At 46.4% G+C, this 19034-nt stretch overlaps 1 protein-coding gene across 4 annotated transcripts in view; it reads left to right on the top strand.

Moving 5' to 3' along the window:
- The window catches only part of CDH23 (cadherin related 23), a 573109-nt gene that overhangs the window by 119464 nt on the left and 434611 nt on the right, over nt 1-19034 (top strand). For all 4 annotated transcript variants that reach the window (XM_075934954.2, XM_075934952.2, XM_075934956.2 and 1 more), the window contains one exon: nt 18607-18749. In XM_075934954.2, the coding sequence (XP_075791069.2) occupies nt 18607-18749 (143 nt within the window). The remainder of the gene's footprint in view (nt 1-18606; nt 18750-19034) is intronic.

Genomic DNA, 19034 nt, shown 5'->3' with positions numbered 1-19034 from the left:
GGTCATTTCCCCCTTTCATAGAAGTATTAGGTTGGAAGGGATCTTGAGAAGTCAGCAAGTCCAGGCACCTGCTATGAAGCAGGATGGAATACAGCTAGACCAGAGGTCTCCAACCTTCTTCCACCGCAAGATCACTTTTTCAATTTAAGTGCAATGTAAGATCTACCTCAAACCCAAATACCCTTGCCCTGCTTCCTTCCCCCTCTTCTCTGAGGTCCCACCCCTGCTCCACCCCTTCTCCTAGGCCTCACTCTGCTCACTCCATCTTCCCTCCTCCCTGAATCTCATTCACTTTCCCCAGGCTGGGATAGAGGGTTGAGGTGCAGGCTCTGGTCTTGGGCCAAGGGGTTTGAAGTATGGGAGAGGACATCCTGAAGGCAGTGAGGTGGAGTGCGTTCTGGAGTGGCCTAGGGCATTTTTCTGGGGAGAGCAGGGTTGGGGGCTCAAGTTCCTCCCTCTGCTGTGCCCACCCTGGAAGCATCCAGCCAGCCAACACAGGCTGCCCCACAGGTGGAGCTGGCTACTGCATTAGGAAAGTAGGATAAGGGATCTGCTGAAGATAGGGAGATGGTGTGGGATGTGGAGTGGCCATGGGGCTATGGCATCAGCATCTGGAGCAGAGGGTGGAGGACTTGATCTGATCGCCGCTCCACCCACTCAAGCAGCGGCCTGGCAGCCAACACCAGTTGCCCCAAGGATGGACCTAGCTCCTGCATTAGGAAGGTAGGATAAGGGACCCTCTGAAGGTATGCAAGTGGGGTGGGTTCTGGAGTGGCCTAGGGTATACAGCATCTGTCTGGGGAGTGCAGGGTGGTGGACTCAAGTCCTTCCACTCCACCCACATATGCAGTGGCCTCGCACCGCAGCCAATACCAGTTGCCCCAGGGATGGAGCTAGCTCCTGTATTAGGAAGGCAGGATAAGGGATGCCCTGACAATAGGCAGGTGGGCTGGGTTCTGTAGTGTCTCAGGAGATAGGGCATTCACTTGGGGAGCATAGAGTGGTGGGTTCAAGTCTGCCCCCCCACAGCAGCCCAAGCCTCCTCTCCCTTTCCCTACCCCCCATCACCCCTGGGAATGATCAGACTGCCAAGACAGGATAAGGGATCCTCTGAAGGTATGGAGATGGTGTGGGCGATGGAGTGGCCTCTAGGGGATACAGCATTTGCCTGGGGAGTGAGCACAGGGCTGGGGGCTTGAGTCCCACACCCACCTTGGGAGCAGCTGAGCAGCCAACACAGGTTTCCCTAGGGATGGAGCTGGCACCTGCGTTAAGGAGGCAGTATAAGGGAACCCCTGAAGGTAGGGAAGTGGGGCGGGTGGGTTCTCAAGTGACCCAGGGGCTAGGACATTTATCTGGGGAGCACAGGGTTATGGGTTGGAGTCCCACCTCTGCCCACCCTGGGAGTGGCCAGGCAGCTGCCCCAGGGATGGAGCAGTGGAGCCAAGGAAGGCCCACTCTTGCCCTGGCCCCGCACCACCCCCAAAAGCAGCTGGCATGTATAGCTGTAGCTCCATGTGCTGGACCATACAGTTGTTATCCACCACATAGTAATTTCATTTAGACCACATTTCCCTAGTATTGGTTATAAGAATGTCCATGTGGGACTGTCAGGTTTTGTTGTTAAATAAAACAATATCCTTTACCTGGATTTTGTCACCTGGTTTATTCATTTATACAATTTTTACATCTAGAAGGACAACTCCCATTCTCCATGTGTCTGTTTCTCCTAGCACCATGCCATTCACCTCTGTGAGCCTGACACAGAGCAGAATAAATCAGTGCACAAATTGTGGGAGCATTTCTTGCTTGCTTGTCATTTAGCTGGAAACCAGATTTTTTTCCCCCCTAAGAGAATTATTGTCCCCTCCATCTCTCATGTGCTCGCAGTTTGGCTTGTGTTGGATTGACCAGTGATGCAGAAATGTTGGCATTAACTTGCCTTTTGATGTTTTCCCTAAGACACAGTTTTCTTAAAGTTAAGGGGAGGAAGCATTTTTAAGGTGTGTGTGTGTGTGTGTGTGTGTGTGTGTGTGTGTGTGTGTGTGTATAGAATTACATGGACTGTGCAAAGATAAAGGAAGAGGTGAAAAATTAGGAACATAGGATTCACCTTTCATGATTAGGTGTACTAGAAGCCTCTTTCCTATAATGAACAGGGCCAATTGTGGAATGCTTTATATAGAGATGGGGATTGCTTCCTCGCCCTGACAGTGATCATCTTATGTCCTAGCACTTGAGATGAGCTGTGTTTTGTCCTGACCATAGCGTGCATAACTAATACATCAGTCCTGCAATCAGAGCCACTCAAGCATGGGCTGTCATGCCAAGCCTGGATTATCACCGAAGTCAATGGGACTCTGCATCAGTACACATGCCCTAAGTAGTGGTGTTCATTATCTAGTTCTAAAAAACAAAATACAGAAAAGTCAGCACTAGAGTTTGATTTGCTGATCATCGCCAGCGGAGGATTTTGCTGACACTGCCACCCCCTTTCAGCTTTACTTTGACAGGAAGCTTTTACTGGAGCAAGGTGTTTTGTAATAAAATGAAGCCCTGAAACCTGGTGCTGTTTGTATGGAGTGTAACTCTGGATTGCCCTTTGCTGGGCAGGGCTACCTAGTGATATTATCTTATGTGTCATGTGTAAAACTCTGCCAAAAGATCTGAAGTATAGTGAACTTACACTTACACTTATGTAGAGTATTCCAATAACTCTTGTGCTCTCAGACAGTCCTCTTGGAAAGCACATATGGGAAAAAGGCCTTGGTACAAAGAGCTGCTTCTGCCTTTGTCTCCTCCCTCAGTGTGCTTTATGTAGTTTCAGAATGAAGTGCTGGTTCCTTCTTTCCCATGCTTTGATTTGGGAGTGTATGGTTTTCTGTAGTACATTTTTTTCTATAAGCTGAAGCTTTGCTGAGTTCTCTCCAGATTCTGGCGTGCCTATTGTATAAATGACAAGAAAGAACAGTGCAAAGAAACTGTGCAGAGACTGTACTATTGCATTCAATAATAAGGCCAGAAGGGGTCAGACCAATGAAGAAGCCAAGGTTAAGAAAACAAAGTGCCTTTTTAAAATGAGATTTTAAAACAGAAATATTAAATGTACTTGGGGTCAGAAGATCTGACCCAAAGTCCATTGCAGTCACCAGAGGGCCTTGCACTGATTCCAATGAGCTTTGGAACAGACTCTTTGAGGATGTTTTTTAAAACAAATAACTAAAAATCCAACCTTTAGTATTGGTTTCAGCATCCTCCCCAGTCTCCTTTACAGTGTCCTTTCTCTCCTCTGGTACCAGCATCTCAGATGTAATTCTCCATGTTGTACTCTCTTTCCTGGCTCAGGAGCTAGCTCTTTCCTGCTCCTGAGGTCATCTGTTTTTGAAAACTCCACTGCATTTTGAGGATCTTTATTCTTCTTGGGAATTCATTGTCTATTCTTTCAAATACATTATTCTGCGAAAAAAGAAAGGGGTTAATAGTGATGTTAGTCCACTATAGCAGTCGGATTCAACATAGCACTTTTTTCTCACTCTCCTGCAGATGGATGGAGGGGAAGTTGTAAAAGCATTGTTACCGAGGAAGTTCTCTCAGAAGAGAATTCTTAGTTTCCAGGCAAAGGGTGAGGAAGGGGGGAAACTTCACAACCTTTGAAAGGTCATTCTGTTAAGCCCAGTGCTCTGTGGTCCATGATAATCGGTATTTGCAGTGCTAGAAAACCCCAGATTTAGAGATGAAAGCAAGACATTGAGGTAGGAGTTTTCTACTTGAAAAACAAGAAATCTCCAGGGGAAAAAAACAACAAAAAAACCCTGAGGTCAGTCTAAGTTCAAGAATCAGGAAAGAAGAAAGTGAGAGATGCAGCCATGATTGAAAGAGGGGAAGCATAAGAAGACAAGATAGATTGTGATTATCTGGAGAAATCAAGACACTTAACTGCCCTGTCTCATTCCTGAGGGGAAACAAATGGAGCCTATAACTTTGCACTACAAAAAGATCATTTGTTCTGGTTTCCTTTGTCCTTCTGCTAAAGCAGCTGACGCATGTAGACTACTCTGTTCTTCTCAATGTCCAGCACATTTTTGGCAACATGTCATGTTCCTTTTCCTCTCTAGCTCTTGAAAAGTGAGCTCTGTGCAGTATCCACCTGTGTAGGCATAGATCAGTGTATCAATCCCTGCATAGCCCATCTAAGGGGCAATCCTGCTCCTTGTAACAAATCCATGTTAAATTTTTACCAATGATATAGGAACCTTCATCTCGTGATCTTGAGGCCTTTGTTAAATATTTCTGAATTATGCCTCACAATGCTTGTGTCCAGCAAGGAAATATGAATATTCTTGTTTTGCAGATGATGACATAAGGCACAGAAAGGGTGCACAATTTTCCCATAACTAGACTGGAAGTCTGTGGCACAGTCATCAGGAACAGCTAAGTATCCTGAATGGCAGTCCTTTGTATTTCCACCCCACCCCTGATGATCCTTCCTCCTTGAATGTAGCACTGATGGTTAGTAGCTGAACTAAGCATTTGAACTGGCTTACAAAGTGCCAACCTTTGCACTGTTGGTAACTTTCCCGTTCTGAGCAGTCTGAGCCACAGTGAGTGCAGCAGGTAAACAGAGCACAACAGGAGAAGTGAGAGAGGGTGCCCATGGGAGCCAGCAAAGGTTAATATGAATCGGAAAGGTTTAAAAACAAACAAAAAAAACCCCACACTAGTCTCCTGGGTTTCACAGTAGTGTCCTGTCTTCTCTCTGTGTGTCTTTGGACCTGTAAACTCCTTGAAGGAGTTGTTTGCTTTGTGTCGTCGTCAACGCTGAACACATTGTTGACACTTAAAATGAGATGCTAGGTAAAAATTGTCTTTTGTTTGCTTTTTTGTGGGCACAAACCAGTTCTGCTGGGATTTATGTTGTTTGTTATTGTCTACCTATTCCACAAACTGCCATGCTGGCTCGGGGCAATGGCTCTTGACAACAGTGGCTCCACTTTCTGGTCCTTCCATCACTGCAGTCACCAGGAGAGGCGTATGGTTGTGTGAACACAGATTTGTATCAGTGGTCAGGGGACCAACAGACTTGCTGGGCCCTTGGGCAAGGTGGGGGAGGGCTGGCTCTGTGTTCCTGGAAGGGGTGGGGTCTCAGGCTGAAGGGGCCGCCCGGAGCACACTGTGTGGTATTCCATGGGTAATTAAAGTGCCCAGGGCAGCGGCTGGGAGGCCCAGGCTCTTTTGAATTTCTGGGCTCTGGGGCAAGTGCTCCCTTTGGCCCCTACCCCCATCGGCAGTGGATATTCATATGTGGGCATATACATTTGTATCCACACAGGGCTCTACCAGTCGCTATTGGTTACCTAGTAATCATAGGTGAGCTGGGACAGAATAGCCTCAAGCTGCAGAAAGGAGGATGTGATGATGCGGAGTATTATGAAATAGACTCATGAACATGAATATACACAACTCAAAGGTGGTTTGAGTGAATTATTTCATGTAACCCATCGATCTTCATGTCATGATCCGCTGGCTCTGTTTATCTTACTCTGTTGTATGTATCATTTGGGTGTGTAAAATTAGACACGTGGAGTGGGGAATACTGTGTGGATTTCAAATGTGTGAATGGGAGAAACTGAGGGTATTCCCTGCAACTTCTAGATGAGTCACTGTTAAACAATCTTTTGTCCTTAAGTCTGAGCCCTGGTTGGTAGGGAGGGGCCTCAACTCCTTACCAAAAGGAATAGGAAAGAAGACGCTGGAGTCTTTTGGCTGAGCTGCACCTGATGGAAGGGACCAGGGACTCCAGGGTGTGGAAGAGAGCCCTGGTTTGGAGAGGCAGCTGGAAAAGAGGTTTTAGGGTGAATTTGATTAAGTTTGTACTGAGGTTTCAGTGTAAAATTAACAAAGTGGTTTTGTTTCTTTTGATTTGTAACCTAATTTGCTCTGCCTGTTCTCACTTACAACCACTTAAATCCTACTGCTTCCACTCAATAAAATCATTTTTATTTTCTATCAAGCCCAGTGTAAATAATTGTTACCTGGGGGGGGGGGGGGGGGGGGGGGGGGGGGGGGGGCGGGGGGAACCAGTGTGCACATTCCCCCTTTCATTGTTAAAGGTGGCTTACCTAATTCTTTGGTGTTTGATCCCATCTGGGGAGTGCTACCTCAGGAAGGTGGACCCTAAACTGCACTCTCCTTGGACCTGAAGTGGTTCAGTGTCTGTACTGCTTCTCGGTGGGGGCAGGGACCTCAGCTTGGGGCTTTGGCTGGGGGAGACCAGCGGAGCTGGCCCAGCAGGACCGGGTGGTGAAGAGCCCCAGAGAGCGGGAAGGTGAGTGGCAGTGGCTGTGTCAACACTCTGGGGGCACCCTGAGGGGTCGTCTGTGACAGTACCCCTTCACAGACGCGTTCCTTGGACTTGGCATTGCTTTTCTGGGATACCTCCAGAATCCTGGGAAAGCAGTGCAGTCTAGGTGTAGCCTATGTGGGTTTTATTTAAGGAACCCCTTGAAGGTGGAGACAGGCAGGCCGTGACCTCAGACATGGAGGAAGGCATGTGGGAGGCAGTCAGCTGACGGATAGAATTCTGGTGCAGCAAACAGCTGTAGAGTTATCAACGTTGGGAGGAAGGGAAACCGGTTCTCATTAGCTTTGTCTGAACCAGGCTTCCCTTTTGGAAAACCACTGCTGCCAAGGCTCACAGTTTTATCAGACTTTTGTTACATTTGGTATTTTTTTTTAAAACCCAACCTCTTGGAGACATGAGAATCTCGACTTTGAATTTATTTTAAAAAGTAGTTTCTCGTCATCCTGGTTGCAGGAAAAAAAATGGAAATATGACCCTTAAAAGCTCAAAGTCAAGAAGACATATATAATTTTCAAGTTATTTTAATTTATGTTTATTCAGGTGGTTCTGATTCAAGGTTTTTATGTGCTTGGGAGTGGGAAGTGGTATTTATACATGAAAATAATTTAAATTATTTGCTTTTATTCAAAGGAAAATTATCAAAAAGTTGGATTAAAAATAATTAATCTCGAATTAGTTTCACTGGAGTTTAGCTCAAACCCAGGGCCGATTATTACACTTTCTTTGGTACCACTCCTGCATGCGTGTGACTGCAGGTGAGGACTGTATGCTGCTGCTGTGTGTGCTGCTGTGGTCCCTGCTCAAGTAATTGCTTGGTGGTGTGGAAAAGCTTTCTAACTGGGGAAAGAAACAATGCAGCCCTCCCAAGCCTAACAAATGGTTAGCAGAGGGTTGCAAGATAGCGCCAGAAGAGTTTCATAGAGAATGCTGGGAGGATTCATTGGGCATCCTGTTGTGAGTAAACAAACTTTTTCTGCGATGCGTGCTCTGCCTAGCTGCACAGGGAGATGAGAAGTCAATGGAAACTGTTCCTGCGTTGGTTATTTCACTATCACTTCCAACCCGATTTAAAAAAGCAGTACATGACCAGTTGTATCCCTGAAGTACTGAAGCAGAGTAGAAGTCTCAGGGGGTAGTTGTGTTAGTCTGTAACTAAAAACAACTTAAACGACAATGGTCCTGTAGCGTCTTAGAGTCTGTCAGGGCTGTTTCTCACGCTGGCACTCTGAGTGCAGAAAATGGGAGCCTGCAAGAGACCTTAAAAATACCTTGCCTCTGTAGGTTTCTGCTTACAAAGACTCTTGCCACCATCAAGTGTAAAAACTCTTTCTTGCGTAAACCAAGAAGAATCACTTGAACTTTTTCCAGAGGGATACCCCAAGTTCTTTTCCCACAAGAGAACTTGGAGAAAAAAAAGAGAAAACAAACTGCAATTCCTGATAGCTGACTTCCCACTCTAGGCACACATACATATACCTCCTGCTACTTTCCAGGACACAAGAATCAAATCATCGCCTTCAAAAGAGGTGATTTTATTAACAAAAGAAAAAAATATACTAATAAAGCATATTGATTGCTAGGTATTACAGAACAACTAAGAAAAACAAATCAAAACAGAGAAACATAGTTTCTCTGGGCTGCAGCTTAGATATGATGAATGGGGGAAGGAGTACACATGGATTAACACAGAGAAGTTAATCAAACAACAAAACAAAGAAAATAACCTGATTGTGACTAAATATACATTTTCCCCTATTATTCATGATCCACTTCAAGGTCCAGTCCATTTTCATGCCCAGTATTCCTTGGAGTCATGGTAGTCCTGCCTGGATTTAAAACATCCTGTTTCACCAGCTCCTGGCTTAAATTTACACAAAGGAAAAACGTCAGGCAGGTATATCTTTACAATTCATATTTCAGCGCTGTATCCCATTGGTTCTTCTGCTTCCCTGCCAACACCCCTAGCTATCTTAGCTTAACCGTTTAGTCACCAAATGCTGGACAGCACTCCTATCTATCACAGAGAGAAACAAAAATATATAAATAGTATAATGAGCTTTTGTGGGCATAATCCACTTCTTCTGGGCTGTGCCCATGAAAGCTTACGATGCTATTTATATATTTTTGCTCGTCTCTAAGCCTACGTCTAGACGATGTGGCTCCGGTATGCCTCGTGAAACGAGGTTTACCAGAGCGGTCGGCAAAGGCTTCCCTTGTCAACTGCGCTGCGTCTAGATTGCTGTGCTGTGCCGGATCAGCTAATCGTCGGTACAGCGCGGTGGCCATTTCTATTTTAATGAAGCAGAGATTATTTAAATCCCTGCTTTTTTGACTATGCCGAATGAACTATTTTACATGGCTCCGTCGATGGAGCCGTGTAGTCTAGACGTAGCCTCTGGTGCTACAGGACCATTGTTGTTTAAGTTTTTTAAGCAGAGAAGTGTAGCGCCTCCTCTCCACCCAGTTACCTTCTTTAATGCCAATCTGCTTATAGGTTTTGATGGACAAGTCTGGGTTCTTCTGGATCCCGCCACCCACTCAGCAGGGTGTATCCTCTTTATTTTTCCCTATGAATTTATTTGGCAGTGACTCCTTCCTGGCAGGGTCACCAGCGCAGCTTGGGAGGAAAATTCTAACCACAGGGTAATCCCCACTTACTTGCCAGATAGTTGGAGACTTCCAAGAAATAACACAAAACATACAATATATTCAACATAATAATTATATGAAACAGGAGACAAATATAACATCATAGGGTAAAACACTGTTTTTAGGTTCCCATGTGGCTAATGCTTGCGACTTGCCCCAGTCACGTGACTTGATGTAGCAAATGTAAGATTAGTGTCCCGTTGGTACGCGTACTTTGTTGGGGCCCTTGATGACCTATGACCACAAAATTCTTCTCTGCAGTGGTTTAGCAGTGGGGCTGACAGGGTCCAGTACAGCCCAAAGGACTCAGAAGCGGGAGAAGGTAGTAAGTCCCTCCACAGGTTTAATATGCAGCAGTTTATAAAATCCCCAAACCCTTACTCCCTGGCTTGAGGACACAGTTCAGGGAGTAGGGGGTCCCCAAAAGAAGTTCCGTGACTACCTAAAGGATAGTGCGCTCACAAACACCATGAATGATGCTCAGGTTCAGAGATGACTCTGGATGACTCGGTCACTGCAGAGGGGCTGATCTCTGCTAGCAAGAATCCTCTTCAGGCAGGAATCAGGCTGCTTCAGTCTCAGGATTTCCCCTTACCACAAAGGGGTGCAGGGCTCAAGGTGCAGATTACACAACAGTACTAAAATCCAAACTGTAGTCTCCTAGCCCAGCGGCCAGACACACACACAGCAGGCAGCAACCCTGAACTAGCAGACAGAGCAGAGCTGACCATGTGGTGACTGGTCTCACCTAGGGAGCTGGAGGGCTAACTCAGCCTGGCTGGGGAAGTTTCCCAGCAAACTCTACAAACTGGGAATCAGGAGTGGAGAAAGGAAAAGCCCACCTGAGGGATCTTGCTTTTGGGTCCCTAGAGGCCAGTTCTCAGGGAGAACCCTGCATACAGGCCTGGGGCTTACCAGCTCCCCACACAGCCAGCCCTGCCCTTGCCTTGGCTTGCTCCAGACTCCCACCAAAAAAAATGGCTTCTCATAGACTCATAGACTTTAAGGTCAGAAGGGACCATTATGATCATCTAGTCTGACCCCCTGCACAGCGCAGGCCACAGAATCTCGCCCACCCCTCTTAGAATAATCCTCTCACCTATGTCTCAGTGATAGAAATGTAGCCGTGTTAGTCTGGGGTAGTTGAAGCAAAATGCAGGACAATGTAGCACTTTAAAGACTAACAAGATGGTTTATTAGATGATGAGCTTTCGTGGGCCAGACCCACTTCAAATACTTTGAAGGCCCCAACATGCAGAGAGTCCTTCAGCTGTGATCTGTGCCCAATGCTACAGAGGAAGGCGAAAAACCTCCAGGGCCTCTGCCAATCTACCCTGGAGGAAAATTCCTTCCTGACCCCAAATATGGCGATCAGCTAAACCCTGAGCATGTGGGTAAGACTCACCAGCCAGACACCCAGAAAGTTCCCTATAATGAATGGTCAATTAGTTACCAAGATCATGTTATTTCATCCAACCATCCCCTTATCATAGAATCATAGAACTGGAAGAGACCTCAGAAGGTCGTCAAGTCCAGCCCTCCGCTCTAGGCAGGACCAATCCCATCTAAATCAACCCGGCCAGGGTTTTGTCAAGCCGAGACTTAAACACCTCTAGGGATGGAGACTCCACTACTTCCCTAGGTAACCCATTCCAATGCTTCACTACCCTCCTAGTAAAATAGTTTTTCCTAATATCCAATCTGGACCTCTCCCACCACAACTTGAGACCATTGCTCCTTGTTCTGCCATCTGTCACTACTGAGAACAGCCTCTCTCCATCCTCTTTGGAACCTCCCTTCAGGAAGTTGAAGGCTGCTATCAAGTCCCCCCTTACTCTTCGCTTCTGCAGACTAAACAGACCCAAGTCCCTCAGCCTCTCCTCGTAGGTCATATGCTCCAGACCCCTAATCATTTTGGTTGCCCTCCGCTGGACCCTCTCCAATGCGTCCGCATCCTTTTTGTAGTGGGGGGCCCAGAACTGGACACAGTACTCCAGATGTGGCCTCACCAAAGCCGAATAAAGGGGAATAATGACATCTCTGGATCTGCTGGCAATGCTCCTCTTAATGCATCCTAATATGCCATTAGCCTTCTTGGCTACAAGGGCACACTGTTGACTCATATCTAGCTTCTCATACACTGTAACCCCCAGGTCCTTTTCTGCAGAACTACTACTTAACTGGTTGGTCCCCAGCCTGTAACTATGCTTGGGATTCTTCCGTCCCAAGTGCAGGACTCTACACTTGTCTTTGTTGAATCTCATGAGATTTCTAGTGGCCCAATCCTCCAATTTGTCTGTCACTCTGGACCCTATCTCTGCCCTTAAGCGTATCTACCTCTCCCCCTAGCTTAGTGTCATCTGCAAACTTGCTGAGGGTGCAATCTATCCCCTCATCCAGGTCATTAATAAAGATATTGAACAAAACTGGTCCTAGAACCGAACCTTGGGGTACTCCACTAGAAACCGACCGCCATCCTGACATCGAGCCATTGATCACTACCCGCTGGGCCCGGCCTTCTAGCCATCTTTCTATCCATCTTACCGTCCATTTATCCAATCCGCATTCCCTTAACTTGCTGGCAAGAATATTGTGGGAGACCGTATCAAAAGCCTTGCTAAAGTCAAGGTATATAACATTCACTGACTTTCCCATGTCCACTGAGCCAGTTACCTCATCATAGAAGCTAATCAGATTGGTCAAGCACGACTTGCCCTTTGTGAATCCATGCTGACTATTCCTGATCACTTTCCTCTCATTCAAGTGTCTCAAAATGGATTCCTTTAGGATCCCTTCTCCCCTCTCCTGAACTCCCCAGGAGGGGCATCTCACTCTCTGTTGGTTGCCTGGCAGACTCTGAGTTTGCCTTGGCTCCCCCTCCCTGCCAGGGACAGTGTGCCTCTCCCTGAACTGCCAGCAGACAGAGCCCCAGGAATCTAGCTAATCTCCTTTGGGGTTACAGTAGTTTTACCAGACATTACCTCCCCTGCAGCAGGTTGAGCAAAGCCGGGCTGGTGGGACTCTCTAGACCAGGGATGAGCAATAAGTTTTGATGGGAGCCCACTCCAAGAATTTGGTAAGTGGTTAAGAGCCACACCTTTCTATGATATTAATGGAGGGAGTGCAGGGGCTGGTATGGAGGTTGGGTGCAGGAGAGAATTCTTGGTAGGGAATTGGGTCACAGGAGGAGGTGTGGGGACTGGAAGGTGGCTTAGGTGCAGGAGACTTGGAGGAGGGGCAAGGTAAGGGGTGCAGGGTCTGGGGGAGAGTTCTGACTAAGGTGGGGGTACAGAGGGTGTGGTTTGTATCCTGGGGCAAGGAGTTGGGGTGCAGAAAGGGATGGGATGCCAGGTGCAGGTTCTGGCCAGGAGATGCTTAGTGTAGGCAACTCCTGCTCAGCAGCCCAGCAGGACCCTTGGCAGGCTCCCTGCCTGCCATGCCGTCACATGCTGCTCAAAGTAGCTCACTGCTGGGGCCAGCATGTTTGTTTGTGCTGCATGTCCCTTTGGGGGGGGAGGGGGGCAGGGCGGGGCTGCACTGCGTGGATCTCCACATGCTGCACGTACCTGCAAACATGGTCCAGGTAGCTCCTATTGGCTAGTTTCTGTGGGCCAGATCCAAATGTTTGGCAGGCTGTATTTTGTCCCTCTGTGGTCTAAACTGCTCAGGACCCCCCCCCCCCAAAGAAAAGGTCACCCCATACCACCAGATTGCCTATCTATTGCCCTTCTCATCTAGTACATTTCCTAATCTAGTACTTTGTCCTCTGGGTGCACTCCAGTGGCCAGTGACTCCTGCTCCCTACTGTGTGCATGGAATTCTTGGCAGTGAAAGTGGAGTTGCCACCAAGGATGGAGTGCAGCTCCTTGTATAAGTGCCAAGTCTGTTGCTCTGCACCAGAATGTCTATTTGCCTCTCTTGTCTGCTGATTTGCCTGCCTCATCTCCTTGATTTTTATCTGGTACTGCTGGGTGTTATTGTCATAGCTCTTTTCCACCAGAGCTTAGGTGATCTAGCCATCTATATCAAAGTTCCTTTGGTAGGAGTAGAGCTGTCACTGAATGGCCTCCTCTCCCCACAGACCTAGGAGATCCACCCCTTCTCATGTACTCCAGGCAGGAGCGTTCTTGTTGTGTGAAAACAGCATCGTCAGCAAAGCAGTTGCTCTCCATGCTGAACAAACAGGAAAAGCATATACCTGTGTACCAGCCTGCAGGGTAGCAGAGTTCAAATGGGTGACCAGAGCGGTCATGGTGGGCATTCTGGGGCAAACTCCTGGAAGCCACTTAGGGTGACGTAAGCAGCAAAAAGCTCTGTGCCTCTTGTGCAGGTGGTTTTATTCGGTTGGTGTAGCTGGTAAGTTAAAGCGGAGGAAGGCGCATTGCAGTATGTACACCTTCATAATTGGGCTGGAAAAGCTGCCTTATGCCTGCCTAACTTAGTAATGTAGACAGATCCTAAGACTTACCAATGTGTTTAGAATTGTACCAGGAATAGGCAGAAATGACCCTGATGTAATGTTAAGGAATTTTTGCTCCTTGCACTGTACAGCTTGGCCAGTTGCATACTCTTATCAAAGTGATTAAATCTTGTACTTTCTCTTGAATATTTAAAAGATGGGTTCACCTACAAGAATTGGACCTTTTGGATCTGATTATCCTTTGGATACACATCCACTTCTGCTGTTGGCTTCTGACCATTGCAAGTAAGTCTCTAAGGGCAGTCAGGCCCATAAACTATACTATGAGGTTAAGTCATGATCCATAAGAATATTAAGGCAGTGCTCATTCCTTTTCTCACTTGGTTTTTCTTTATCTGCTCTTATGCCACTTTATGCGTCTTCCTTCCTGACTTCCACCTGGCAACCAAGTTTGACTGCTTCATGGCATATTGATCTTCACCTATTGCCTCAAAATCAGGTATCCCGAGTGGTACTACAGTGTGCCAGTGGAAATGAGGCAGAGAGTACCAGCCTCATTTAAGATCAGGTACCTGTTTTAAACAGTGTTGCAGACAGATGTACAGTTTAGGGGAGAAGCAACTTCGCTCTCTCCATGACATTTAAAACAGCCTTTGGAAGCCAAGATCTTTTTGCAACGTCTTATGCAAGGAAGTTTTCCATGTAGGCAGGAATTAGCAAACTCCACACGTTGGGCACGGGCCATGCTTGGAGCAGCTGCCTCCACTGAGATGTGACCTTCCTGACCTTTCTTCCCATGAATGGGAGGGGGAATCTAAACTCCTATTTGTGCGCACAACCTCCATGTTGCTTTCCCTCAGTTAAAAAATGGCCTCTGGCAGTATAAGGGGCTTAATGTATGTCAAGTGGCCTAACTGAGGGTTGGAATTCCTCTGGGCTTCCCTGCCTTTGATACAGAATCATACTGTGCATTTTGATCCATTTCATTGCTGCTCCTGATGTTTTTGCCTTCTTTTTACCAAATATCTCGGGAGGTTTTTTCTTTTACAGTGATGAAATCACAGTCATTGCTGTCTTCCTCTTGCGTCCGCTCTTTTTTCTAAGACTCTTTAATACAGGCAGAAAAGAATGATAGGTGATAGGGACATTTAGGGGGCAGGGTGAGCCAGGATCTCCTTAATACAAAGCATACCAAACTTTTTTTTTCACTTCTAGATCAGCAGTTTGCTTTGAATGCATGAAGGAAAGGGTTTGCCAATCCTTAAGCCACACCCATGCATATACCTCATATGGGTAGTAAAACCATGCACATGAGAAATTCACATATGCATTGCATACACAACTCTCTCTAACTCTGTCTCTCTCACACACACACACAGACACACACACACACACACACTCTCTCTCTCTCTCTCTCTCTCTCTCTCTCAAAAGCAAACATGTGCAGCCTTTCATATGTGTGCAAGCGTAAACTCATCTATGCCTGGTGCATATACAACATCTACGACTTAGCAACATGACATGCATATATATCCGTATCATTTGACCATAGAGCAGCTGCTGGAAATATTTTGATTTTTTTGATATTTTGACCAAGGGTTTTTGAAGGGACAAAGGAGTGGGGGTTTTTATAGTTTGTTTTTTGGACTGTATAAATGAGAAATTGACTCCGTTGCATTTTGTGGCATTAGTCTTGTGTGCATTTAGTGCAAATTAGGGGGAATTGGGCCTATTACCTCCAGTTGCTGTTTAAATGTAGGGCATGGGGTTGTATAAGTTTAATTCAAGGCAGCATTTAGGCTATGTTGTTGTATTGTACGACATCAGCAATCTCGATAGGCAACATTCTGAGCTGCTTAATGGCAAACTCAGCTTTCTTAGAAAGTTAGTTGTTTGTTGATTAGTGAGACTGCCATATAGGGAATCTAGTGAATGAAATCATGAATTAGTGTGGAGTGCTTAACACTTTTGGAAAATGCCTCATCAAAACAACATCATGAGACTTTCACAGCGCAAGACCTAGGCTATGTGTTTGAGGACTGTATTTTGTCCCCTACATCTAATTCTTGCATGTCCACATCACAAAGCCACTGCCTGATTTGGTCTGACTCCCAGTTCCAGTTCAAAAGGTGACCAAGTCTGGAACATAAGACAGTACTAACGGATGGGGCAGAAATGCAGGAGCTCAGATAAGGTCTGGCTCTAACTAGGACTAATTGTCTCACTGGTTGAGCACTAGAATTCCCTGAGACCGCCCAAATCTCATCTCTATACAACAAAAGCACTTCTACTACACTGATACTCTCTAACAAACACACCCATGATTTTGTGCCAACATACCCGAGATGGAGGAATGAGCCTAAACACTCCCAGTGCTGACACTTCTGATCCTGTTTGTCCTGGTTCCTGACTCTGCCACTCCCTGTGGGTGGGGCTGTTGAGCAGGTGGGACATTCCACAGGGGGCTGTTTGAACAGCTGTGCCTCCTGAGCTCTCTAGTTTGAGATGCCATTTACACTGCTTAGCTCTGCGGTGCGCAATAATTTTCAATGGGGGACGTGGTCAAGAGCCGTACTCTTCCATCATATTAATGGAGGATATGCGGGGTCTGGGATGGAGGTTGGGTGCAGAAGGGAGCTCATGGTAGGATTTGGGGTATAGGAGAGGGAGTGGGGTCTAGGAGGGAGTTGGGATGAAGGAGGGGGTTGTGACCTGAGGCAGGGGATTAAGATGCAAGAGGAAGTGCAGGCTCTGGGAGTAGGCATGGATATGGGTGCAGAAGAGGGTCCGGACCTGGAGGAGGGTGAAGGGGGGATGCAGAGTGTGGGAGGGGGTTATGACTTGGGGCAGGAGTACAGGAGGGAGTTCAAAGATATGTTCATTTGTCAGTTGTAACCTGGGCAGGGCACTGGGGTGCAGGGACTGGGAGGAGGGTATGGATGCAGGAGCAGGGGTGCAGAAGGTTTGGATTGTGACCTGGAGTACGGCAACAGGAGGAGGGTAAAGGATTAGGGAGGTGGGAGGGGCTGACGTGCCCAGTGCTGGCTCTAGTCACTTCCCCTGTTCAGTGATGCTGCTTCTGTTTTTTAAGTGATCTCTCTGTGAGAAGGTGGAAGAGAAGAGGTGAGGTGGAAGTCACTGTCTTTCATTCTTATATCCCACTCCTCTATATGGGGATTACCCCCCAGTGGGGCATAGTCTCCCATGTATGCTAGAGTTGAAATGTTTCTGGGAGGAAATGCAAATTATTTGTTTATAGCCCATTCCGCTCTCCTGGCTGGTGCAATGGTCAGGTAATGGCCCTTTAGCATTTTGCTGTCCTACTAGGGCATCTTTGTCTCTGAGGAATTGGTTTGTGGACATTATCCAAAACTACAAAATAGTTCCCTAACATTCAGTAAAATCTAACACCTTTATGCACAGTATTGTTATACACATCTTCAAAGGCCAGTGATATTCTGCAGATTGTGTATTCAAATAATACCTCACAAGGCATAACTTGTACAAAATGTATAATAAATCATAAAAAGGGAGAACATGGGGGTACAGGGTTTCACAGTAGGATATGTGTTTGATGGATGAGAAATGCAATATTTTAATATAATATTAAAAGTCCACCTTCAATTAATGTGTTCAGGAAAGGTCACTTGCAATTACACACAGACGTGTAAGTGGAGGTGCCAAACACTATGCTAAGCTATTCAAGATGCTCAAAAGGGTGGTTTCTGGCAGTGGATAATTGAGCGCTGAAAAATGGATATAAGTAATAAAAATTAAAGGTTTGGTGGCAACTGATGATGACCTTGTCCTAGCTCTCTTCACATTCTTGAGGTATTTGGGCTCTAAATCCTCTAGGAAGATTTGCTTTCATTATGATCATTCTGACAGATGTTTCCATTTGTCCTCCTCTTATGCCTCAGTGACTAGTGAAGTACCGGAGAAGGTACTTGTTTGGTGGTGGTGCTCTTAACATGGGACTTTTAATATACTCGGGGCAGATGAGAGTGCCGTGGGGCCCCGGGCAGGGAAATTTTGCGGGGCCCCACCTTTGAAATGGTGCATGCGCCGTGGCCCCATGGCGCACGCGTGGGGCCTCGAGAAGCGCGGGGCCCGGGGCAGCCGCCCCGCTTGCCCTGCCCTAAATCTGCTGCTGAATATACTAACGGTTCTCACATTGGCTTCCTAAATGCTGGGTTGCTCTGAGCTATGGGCAGCCTCTATAAGACTCCTGTAAATTAAAACAGCCCCCAAGGTTGCTGTAAATTGTTGTGGGAGCCATTCTGGATGCTCAGCCAGACCAGAATCTGAGTGGCATTAAGGTGGTTCATAACCATTTGGGCTCTATCTTCAGTTCCTTGGGGTTTAATTCTGTCTCAAGCATAGGAAATTTAGTCCGATATCCCCATAATCCCTAGTGGGTATCTGTCCACAAAAACACTCTGCCATTTGGCACAGTGTAGAGTTGTAGGCAGTCTCTGCTCAAGGCCCAGAAATAGAGAGTTCATGTTGTAGGTGAAGACAGAGAAATTAATCGGCAGATGGGTGAAGAGGGCTCTAGCGTTGAAATGAGAGTGGGTCCTTTGGCAGAATTGTGTGAAGGAAGCACACATAGTAGCTGTTCCTTTGTTAGTCTTGGTATTCTTGTTTTCCCTGTTACTTCCATAAGCACTAAAATTCAGTAGTAACAACTTAAACAACATGAAAGTGAAGTGCCTGACAGCTCTGAGGACAGATCATATTGGCAGACTGGTGCCAAAAAAAGATGCCTGGATTATCTCTGTTTCTAGTGATAGGTACAGCTGCATGCTGTCACTTTTTTCAGAACTAATTCTACTTTCCCATATACAATAATTCCTTACCTACAAGGGGTGCAGTTTGAGGAAATGTGGACTCAGCTTGGCAGTGGTAGCTCTGCTGAAGGGAACAGCAAACCTATCCTCAATTCCACCTTTGCTACTTAGATCACAGATTGTTTGAAACATTGCAACATTTGTAAATATATTTGAGGGGAAACTTTTTTTAAGCGAGCAAAGATGAGGCTGCGACTCAGACTTTCAAAAGTCTAACAATGCCATTCAGCGATAAGAAGCTAATTGGTTCCTTGAGTCTGACATTTTCTTCCTTTTTTTCCCCCACTCATCCACTTTTCCTTTTGTTCTTGCTTATGTTGTTCTAGGTTCGTCAGTGACCCAGCTGCTTGCCCGGGACCTAGACAATGACCGTCTTGTGTTTGGAGTTGTCGGAGAGGAGGCCAGCAGGTTCTTTGCCGTGGAAAGTGTGACTGGCGTTGTATGGCTCAGGCAGCCCTTGGACAGAGAGGTAATGTCACTTGCTGCTAGGAGACAAGCTGCTACACCTTGATACGAGGGTTGTTTTTGTCAGAAATATTCTCCTTTCCCCCTTAGTTTTACTTCATAGTCAGATAAGTTCTTTTCTTTTCCTAATTTCTCAAAAATGGTTTTTCTCCTTTCTTGTCAGCTAGCTGATGAACACTTACCATAACTGTCTCTCTGGGTTCCAAGTACTGCATTACATGCAGGGCCATCCCTATATTGGATGGTCATTCACATTGTATTAAATGTTTGGGAGAGTCTCACATCCCCC

Source organism: Pelodiscus sinensis, chromosome 8 (assembly GCF_052426305.1).
Source record: "Pelodiscus sinensis isolate ZL-2025 chromosome 8, ASM5242630v1, whole genome shotgun sequence".
Lineage (NCBI taxonomy): Eukaryota > Metazoa > Chordata > Testudines > Trionychidae > Pelodiscus > Pelodiscus sinensis.
This window is presented reverse-complemented; position numbering and strand designations above follow the sequence as displayed.